The sequence below is a fragment of the Mus caroli genome, chromosome 13, assembly GCF_900094665.2.
Source record: "Mus caroli chromosome 13, CAROLI_EIJ_v1.1, whole genome shotgun sequence".
Taxonomy (NCBI): domain Eukaryota; kingdom Metazoa; phylum Chordata; class Mammalia; order Rodentia; family Muridae; genus Mus; species Mus caroli.
In genome coordinates, this window is record NC_034582.1 from 62,366,535 (window position 1) to 62,376,462 (window position 9,928).

General features: G+C 41.2%; 1 protein-coding gene and 1 pseudogene across 1 annotated transcript in view; one reads left to right on the forward strand and one right to left on the reverse strand.

The window, feature by feature from the left end:
• Positions 1 to 390, forward strand: part of LOC110308416 — a 2,083-nt pseudogene extending 1,693 nt beyond the window's left edge.
• Positions 1 to 8,343, reverse strand: part of LOC110308522 (zinc finger protein 91-like) — a 21,097-nt gene extending 12,754 nt beyond the window's left edge. Inside the window, exons 1-2 of the mRNA XM_021180967.2 lie at positions 8,242 to 8,343; positions 1,587 to 1,713 (exon numbers count right to left, since the gene is read on the reverse strand). Of these exons, the coding sequence (XP_021036626.1) occupies positions 1,587 to 1,713; positions 8,242 to 8,247 (133 nt within the window). The 5' untranslated portion in view covers positions 8,248 to 8,343. The remainder of the gene's footprint in view (positions 1 to 1,586; positions 1,714 to 8,241) is intronic.
• Positions 8,344 to 9,928: the final 1,585 nt, after the last annotated feature.

The following is a 9,928-nucleotide window of genomic DNA, read 5'->3' on the forward strand; positions in this document are numbered from 1 at the left end:
TGGGGTCGGGATCTTCCTGAGAAGTAAGCAATAAAGCTTTGCTGCAGAAGATTCCGGTTGTCCTGAGTGTGTTCTTGCCGGCGGGGACAAAAGCTCGGGATACTTTCCCATCAATGTCATTATCCAGGAGAATGGGTCTTTGGTTGAAATCCGAAATTTCTTGGGTGAAAACTACATCTGCAGGGTTCAGATGAGGACAGGTGTTGCTTGTTCTGTCTCTCAAGCCCAGAAGGATGAGTTAATCCTTGAAAGAAATGATATTGAACTTGTTTCAAATTCAGCCGCTCTGATTCAACAAGCCACAACAGTTAAAAACAAGGATATCAGGAAGTTTTTGGAGGCATCTCTGTGTCTGAGAAGGGAACCGTGCAGCAGACATCTGACCAGTGAGGAAGCCTCAGTTTCCTGAATCCAGAAACGAGAACCTGATCACAAGTACAATTTGGGCTCTTTTGGGAGATTTATAAAAGATTTATATATTGAAAAAAAACAAAAAAACAAAAAATAACAAAAAAGGAGGGCCCTAGAAGAAATGGATCTCCCTGAGTAGGGGAAATAGAATACTCACTAAGGGTAGATGAAGGGAGGGAAGTAGATGGTGGAAGGGTTGAGGAGGGGAGTAGGATGGAACGAGAGAAAACTAGAATGAGTGTGGGGAACCTATGTGAAGAGCCAGAAACCTAGGACAATGGAAACTCCCAGTAATCTATGAGGGTGACCCTAGTTAAGACTCCTAGCAATGGTGTCTATAGAACCTGAAAGAGCTAACTTAAGTAACCAGAAAAAGACTTCTAATGTAGGGATTGGGATAGCAACCCAGCCACAAAATCTTAGGCCCACAATTTCTCCTGCCTACAAGAGGTAAAGATGGAACAGAAATTGAAGGAAAGGTTTAAACCAATGATGAACCCAGTGTGAGATCCGTGCCTGGCACAATTAATGATATTCTGTTACACTTGCAGGCAGGAACCTAGGATAACTGTCATCAGAGAGGTTTCACCCAGCAGCTGATAGAAACTAATGTAGAGAGAGACCCACAGCCAAACATTATGTGGAGTGTGGGGAATCCTGTGGAAGAGAGGGAAGAAGAATTGAAGGAGCTACAGGGGTCAAGAACATCACACACAGACACAAAAGCAAACAAAAACAAAAAAACCCTGTATAATCAACTAACCTGGATCCATAGGTGCTCACAGAGACTGAACTGCTAATCAGAGAGCAAGCATGGGATGGAACTAGGCCCTCTGCGCATATGTAATAGCTATACAGCTGGGACTCCTAAAGCAGAGCAGGGGCTGTCTCTGACTACCTGCCTGCCTTTTGATCTGTTTTCCCTAACTGGACTATCTTGTCTAGCCTCAACAGAAGATGTGTCTAATCCTACTGCAACTTGATATGCCAAGGTAGACTGACATATATGGAAGGCTTCTCCATTTGTAAGAATGGGGGGAGTGGAGGATTGAGGGGAGAGCAAGTAAAAGGGATGGAGCTGGGAGGAGAGAAGAGAGGGGAAGCTGTGATCAGAATGTAAAGTAAAAAAGAAGTAAGTTAGTTTAAAAATTTTTCTCAATGGAAGTGATCCTCACCCAGGAACACAAGGTTGCTGTAATTCTCCAGCATCACATCCCTGTACAGTTTCCACTGAGCAGGCTCCAGGCATTCACATTCCTCTGCAGAGAAATCAATGGCCACATCCCTGAAAGAGAGCAGTCCCTGAAATAAAAATAAATGAACAATATATGTTAATTGAGAGCTTACTATCAATACAAAACTAAATACATGGTTCAAAACATTTTTCAACTTTACACAAGATGAAAGAATAGTACAGTGAATGAGATTCTTTTACACAATATCGTATATACTATCCATCTTCAAGGGACGAGACTAGCACATGCCCTAATGAACACATAGGGATATTACGTTTCATAACTGATAAAACAGAATAACAATATTCCATGTACTGTGCTGGTACTGTCTACCTCTCCTGGAACATCACAGGAGAGTTACACTGAGGCAGAGTGACACATCTCTACTGTTACATGTGAAATGAGAGTGAAGATTCTGATGCAGTAGACCCTGCCTACATTCTGAGTATAGGAATATGTACCCTCTTCAGTACTGAGGTAAATAACTGCACCAAGAGACACTTGTTTGAGTATCCAAGAGGGCAACAATAAGGGAAGAATTTATAGATAAAAAGGAACTGGACTATTTTTTATACATTTGAAAAATATAAGTACAATGCTTTTTAAATATTTAAAATACATTAAATATTATTTTAAAGTTTTCTTTGTCTTTCTTCTTCCCTTCCTCACCCTGCCCCATTTAGACAAGTATTCATGTATGTGTTGGGGAGACATGGAAAGGCTCAAAGAGGGCTCTGAACAGAAGTCCCTAGGTTCTTCCTGCCTAGCAAGTCACCTATGTATAACTATAAAGTGAACCCAAGGCTAAACTGAAGCATCATTAGACCCAGATACACAGAATCTGGAGCTGACTGAGGGGAGAACATGATCTCACAGTTGTTCTGAATTAACACTGAGATCTCACCATCTCAGGGTATCCACCATGTCATTCATAATAACACTGAGATCTCACCATCTCAGGGTACCCACCATGTCATTCATAACACTGAGATCTCACCATCTCAGAGTACCTACCATGTCATTCATACACACTGAGATCTCACCATCTCAGAGTACTCACCATGTCATTCATAACATTGAGATCTCACCATCTCAGAGTACCTACCATGTCATTCATAATAACACTGAGATCTCACCATCTCAGGGTATCCACCATGTCATTCATAACACTGAGATCTCACCATCTCAGAGTACCTACCATGTATTCATAAACACTGATATCTCACCGTCTCAGAGTACCCATCAGGTCATCCATAATTCTAAGCATCTCAACTATAAAAACAGAATGTTTAACTGAGGTTCACAAGGTCAAGTGTTTGCCTTTGTGGAATCATTTCAATCATGCTTTTTGGAAATATTTCTGCTTCATGTTGTGCTAAAGAATACATTGCACAGTTAATGTGCACAAAGTTAGGAATTACTGAACATGTGTTCAATATGACAAACAGTAAAGGTCTGAATGAGAATGGCCCCTAAAAGTTCTTATGTCTTAATACTTGGTCGCCAGTTGGTTCTCCTTCTCTCTTCTCTCCTTCCTCTCTGTCTGTCTGTCTGTCTGTCTGTCTGTCTGTCTGTCTGTCTGATGGTAGTGTCTTCAAGATGTTAGCTCTCAGCTAATGTTCCAGGACCATTTCTGCCCAGCTGTTCTCATGCTCCCTACCATGATGGTCATGGACTCTAACCGTCTGAAACTGTAAGCTCCAAATAAATCCTTTCTTCTACAAATTGCCAGGATCGAAGTGTCTTATTACAGCAATAGAAAAGTGACTAAGCCACAAACTCAGAGATAGCTCTGTTGAGCGAGACAGAAACACTTGTGATTCAATTCAGACAAGGAGTTCTAGCCCTAGCACACATAATCATCTCCATAGCTCACAATGGACTCAATACCCATTTTTCTATAGTGAGAAGACTATAGTGCCACTCCTAACTGTTTCCTTTCATGTTTTATTTTAATTGTTTTTTTTAGGGTACCATAAAAAATAATAGGTTTTATCATGGCATCTTCATATACAGGCCATTATTCTTTCATTGAATTCATTTTCCATCCCAAATCTTCAGTAAAAAATATAAGTAACTTAACTTTTCTTATTTTAAAACTCAGCATCTTGAGGTATACAAACCTTCCATGTATGAGTCCATAGCTTATGCCACTACCTTGTGCATCAGAGTGGAGGAGGGGTATATTTACCACAGTGGCAAAGCTACAGAGTGATATACCCAGCAGCCCTCTTGAACAACCTTCTCCTTTCCAGCTGGCTCCCTTTCTTACCCCAGTTAGTTCTCACTTCTTTCACATAATATATCTATTCCACCCATTGTGTAGATGGACCATATTTCCTTTGTCCAAGTGTCTGTTAATAGACCTCTATGCTGGCTTTACTTAGAAGTCATTGATTATAATGCAGTTGCAAAGGGGGTGGAGGGCAAGGATCTCTCCAAGATGTTGTCTTAAAATCCTTCAAGAATACAACAGAGTAGTAGAGCTAGGTCATTTAATTCTCTCACTTTCCATATTTTTGAGAGACTTCCATACTGAGTTCTGTCAAGGCTACACATTTACATAGCAACCAGCAATCAATAAGGTTTCTTCTTTCCCACATGATTTTGTGAACACATATTGCCATTCATATGTTCAACCATGCTGACTGGGGTGAGAGAGAATATTAAAGTAGTTTTAATCTGCATTTCTTTGATGGTTAAAAATTCTGAACATCCTGAGTATTTCTTGACATTTGTATTTCTCCTTTTGCAAAATGTCTATTTATTGGACAATTTATTGATCAAATAATTGGCTTAGTTTTGGCCTTCTTAATTTCTGTATAACTTTTTATATATTCAATATTAGTGCCCTGTTTGATGTGTCCTTAGCAAAGATTTTTCCCATTCTATAGACTATCTCTTCACTTTAGTCAAACTATTTAATTTCATATAATCACAATTGACAATTCATGGGCTTATTTCCTATATTATTCTTACATGTGAAATTCAGTTTTCCCCATAGTACCTGTTAAAGACACTGTCTCTTTTTGCAGTATGTTTCTGACAGCTTTGTCAAAAGTTGAGAAGTTTAAGTAACAGGTTTATTCTGGTTCTTCTATCTTATTCCACTGGCTTATATACATGTCTGTGTTTGTGCAGTACCATGTTGGCTCTGTTAGTAGAGTTCTGCAATAATATAATATGCAAGTATTATAATATTTACAGCATTGCTCTTTCTGCCAAGGATTCCTTTGACTCTGATAATTGTTTTCCTCTTATGTTTTCATATGAATTTTAGGACTGTTTTTTCTAGTTTATGAAGAATATCACTTGTGGGGAACTGGGAGTCAAACCCAAGACTTTATGCATACTTGGCAAACACTCCACCAACTAAGTGACATCACTAGCTTGAGTCTGTATCATGTCATCTGTGTCTAGAGATTTATCCATTCCTTCTCAATATTTATGATATGGTAAATGTAGCACAAGGAAGGGCAGATAATGAAGTGAGCTGCACACGTGCACGTGCACACACACACACACACACACACACAAAATCAGGCATTTTAGAGCTCGGGGGAAGAATTAAAATTGTAGAAATATATTCCTAGCCCAAGGAAGACACATGCTGCAGGAAACAGTTCCTAGATATAAAACTTTCTGTGCTATAACTTAATGGGTAATGGATAAGCATGTAGAGAAAGAGTCTGGAGGCACCACAGATCATAGACCTTTCTACCATAAATCCCACCTATGAGACAGAATCCAACAACATTCCTAAACCTTAAACACTCAATGGAAATATGTGACTATAGCCAAGAATTGCCAGTCTTAGGACATAAAGAGCAACAGGTTGACATTTTCAATCCACAGCATTTGAGAGGAATTGAGTTGTGGAAAAGCATATTTGAGGCTGCAAGGTCTTATCACTGACCCCAGTGTAGTCCACAGGTCCATCTGATGGTATGAGTCACTTCCCACCGTTCCTTGTCTCCTGTAAGAATGCTCAGTCCTATACACTTACTGTCTCCCAGCACCTATGTGGTCCATCTCCTCTCTATCTTTTCCACAGCAATGAAACTACTACTGCCAAGGCCATCTGCGTTTACCTAAATAAAATGGTGCCAGAATAACTAGTTCTTGATTGTGGCCCTTTTCAGTCAGAGGGCACAAACATACAGGGCACACGGCCCCTGAAAAAAGCCACTGGATTATTAATAAGGTTGCATTAACTTTCTAATTACACATGAGACTATTTCTGATATTCGCAAACAAAACAGTAGGAATAATCTACAGTAATACATTACACACATATTTTTGCAGGAAGAAGATGAACTTCATGGAATTAAGTCTCATGTATTTACAGTTTTCACCACTTTAACAATCCATGGTCTAGGACAGACTTCAGTATAATATATTAGATTTAGACTATTTTCTCTATTTGATTCAGGATACTTGATTAAGTTGGCCACAGTTGTCTTATCTTTTTGCACTAGTAGGAATTTATTAATAGAAACCACTCTAGATTACTATAATGTGAACTCATACCACACTGAATTTTGTTTTGAATTTTGAATTTTCCCAACCTCTTCACAGTGAGGTCACTGTCACTGACTGAGAAACTAGAGGTAAATGTGTGACTATGTGCAGAAAGGAGAGTCTGAAGACTCTGGATCACAACTCTTTCTATTCATGAATCCCACTGAGGAGAGAGAAGTGCAAACATCTATGAAAATCCCTGAGTGGCACTGTGACCATACACCTGCTAGTTTGAGGTAACAAGGCAGCAACAAGTCAAAACACCCATGTTCCCAGCTCCCAGGCCCAGAGCCAGACTTTATGGCGCCATTTCCTCAATTGAGCCTTAGTAACCCTTGGCATTCGAACTTGAGAGCCAACAAAATGCAACACATAGATATGGCAAAGACACTCCTCTGAGAAATTCACACCCATGCTTCCTGAGGTACCTCATTCTTTCCCTGACTGCCCATCTCTGCTTCATACTAGATCATCCCAACACTTTTTTCTATGACAAAAAGCAAAGAATCATCTTTACATGAGTGGAAGTCCCTAGTAGAGTAAGGGACATTATCAGGCGATTGGTTGTGTTACCCACTATGCCACCGATGAAATGAGTTATATTTCCCATCTCTAAGAACAATGATCATAAATTCCAATGCACAGCAACAAATATTTTTAGCAGAATACAGTCAGCACTTAAGCTTCACTCCTGGGACATGGCCAAAATGTAAGAAATGTCTTCATGCTATATAGTTTATTTTGATCTTAACATTCTACTTTTATGCCTTCATCCCTATAATATGTCTTTCTTCTTAATATAAATTCTCTGGTTATGAGGCAACTTAAGAAATCCAACAGTTAATAAACAAACAACACTCACACTCACTATAAATGGAACATGGCATGGTGTCTTGATCAATATTTAGCAAAGCATCCTTCACTGATATTTATAAATTAAAACATAAATATATGAGCATCTCCAAATTTCTTTTCTACATCTCATATGTTGTTTATATACCCAGTGGAATTCTGCCATTTCCTAAGCAAATTAGTAATTAGATCCTGTCTTAACCAATAAGTTATGGCTTAATAGTCATCTGAAAGAATAGAGAAGGTTTAAGGGGCAAGTCACAAAGGAAGAGAACAAAGTGGCAGATGGCCATCTTCCTAGGGCACAGAGGAGTAAAAAGAGGAGGAGAAGACAGGAGGAACGGAAGTTAACGTCACTGTCAGCTACACAGAACACTTCAGGGCAGCCTGGACTACACAAGATCCTGACTCAAAATCCCAATACAAATACAAAAGGATGGGAATAGGAAGTGGGAAAAGGTAGCTATGGTTACCAGCATAACACACAAATAACGTCAGTCAAAACTTCAACAGGGAAAGGGGAGGGGTTCACAAGGCCCCACCCTTAGCTAAGGATCGGTTGGAATTCATGACCACTGAAAAAGAGATTCGGTTTGTTTTGTATTGTTTTGTTTTTTGTTTTTTTTTTTTTTTTTGCTTCGAGGTGTGGCCAGTGAGTGTCCACGTTCTAGGGGATGTCCTGCGCGCTCTCCCTTCCCCGCCCCATACACACAGGTATGCACACTAGAGCAATACTAAGTGGACTCAATGGGTTATAAAACAAAAACAAAACCACCAGGACAGGAAATTGGGAGTGGATCATTTTGGGAGATACCTGGTACTGTTGAAGTAGGGGACAGTAGGGGTGGATTTGATCGGACTGCATTGTATATACATCTATTAAATTCCGGGTAACAGAAGCCATCGAGACAGTGTCAGCTAAGAGCATGCTTCCACACCTCAGGAACAAGCTGACAGCAGATGCACCCTGCCAGGCACCCTTCTCCATTCCTAGGCTACCGAGCCAGCTCTCCTGCCCCAGAAGTGCAGGACAGAACAGGGCAACTGCACCTTAACAGAGAGGCCACTCCCAGCTCCATCCCTCCTCCAGCGTTAACCAGCACCGGAATGGACCAGCCTAGGTCACCACAGCACCTCCCATTCAACTTCTTCCCGCCTCCCTCCAAGGCGGACCCGCCCACCCCGCAACGTCCCTCTGGCTGCGCTACATCCTGGGACCAACCTCCATGCCAGAGACGCTACCAGAGCGCGCACAGGACCCGACACTGGCCCAACTTTGGAGAAGACGGCCAGAGAGGGAGAAACACACAGGCGCAGAAGAAACACGGAAGCGCCCTTCCCAGAGTCCCTGTTTGTGACGTCGCCGCGGGCGAGACTACGTTTCCCACAATTCTCTGCGAGCGAGTTTCACAAAGCCGTGCTACGTGATTTGAAACGTTCAGAAAAAGTTGAAAAAGTTTGAAACGTTCAGAAAAAGTCACGGTCAGGCTGTTTGCCAAAGACAATGGGTAGAAACAAGCCACTTCTGAAGGTGGATAGCCACAGGGAGTCAGGGTACCGCGTTTAAATTTTCGGATTTTCAAAATGAGTATGAGTTGAACCTTTGACAGCAATGTTTATTATGTGTACTGGATACTTTGAGTCCATATATTGTGATTTTAAAACTCAACCTGCTTCCTACAAAATGTTTTGGTTTTGGTTTTGTTTTGCTTTGGTTTGGTTTGTTTTTCCAGACAGGGTTTCTCTGTATAGCCCTGGCTGTCCTGGAACTCACTCTACAAACCAGGCTGGCCTCTCAGAAATCCGCCTGCCTCTGCCTCCCAAGTGCTGGGATTAAAGGTGTGCGCCACCACTGCCCAGCTGTGTTTGTTTGTTTTTTTGTTTGTTTCTGTTTTTTTTTTTTTTAAGATTTATTATTATATGTAAGTACACTGTAGCTGTCCTCAAACACACCAGAAGAGGGCGTCAGGTCTCATTATGGATGGTTGTAAGCCACCATGTGGTTGCTGGTATTTGAACTCAGGACCCGCGGAAGAACAGCCAGTGCTCTCAACCTCTGAGCCATCTCACCCACCCCAAATGTTTCACATCACAAGGCAAACATGGATTCAAAAAATGAGCTAATATTCTGAGAGACAATTCTTAAAATGAGAAATGAAAACAGACAATGAACATGTGAAAAAGTGTTGGTCCAAATAACTGGAACTTCAAACTAAAGATGCTTGTATAGAAGCAACTGTGGTTTTACATGTTGAAAATCCCAGATGTTGGTTACTGGAGATAGGAATAGGAGTCCAAGGTCACCTATAGACATATAGAAAGTTTGAAACATGTTTGGTATACATGGCTCCCCACTCAAAAAACAAAACAGATTCAGAAAATGAGATCACAGAATGTATATGCTTTGAGTAAAATTGCATACTAAAGTGTTACATGAACCTTTTGCTACCCCACCTAAGCTCTGGGAACAGGCAGTGCTATCAGCCCCTGACCTAGAGAATACTGGATCTTTGGATAAAAAACACAGACACACACAGCAGTTAATCTTAAAAATGTCTTTGCTAACTCAATGACAGGGCACTGCTAAATCTCAAACTCAAACTGTTCTAGAATTCAATTGTGGGACAATGGGCTATGCATAGACAGCCTGGTCTCCAGTCGAGCTTAGGTCTTGAACCCCGGTGGGTGGTAATTTTCACCTACATGGGACAGAAGGCATTCGATCATGTCTCCTGGACTCCTGGCTCCTGTCGAAGTTACCGCCCCCAACAGTCCCCAAAGGAGAGGCTGGTGGCTAGCAGTGACATAGACAATGTCCCAAGCTTCTGGCATTCTGGCTAGACTCCTCCCCACAGTTACCTAGCAACAGAAAGATAGCCCAGCCCACTTAAGAGGGGCTGCTTGGCTCC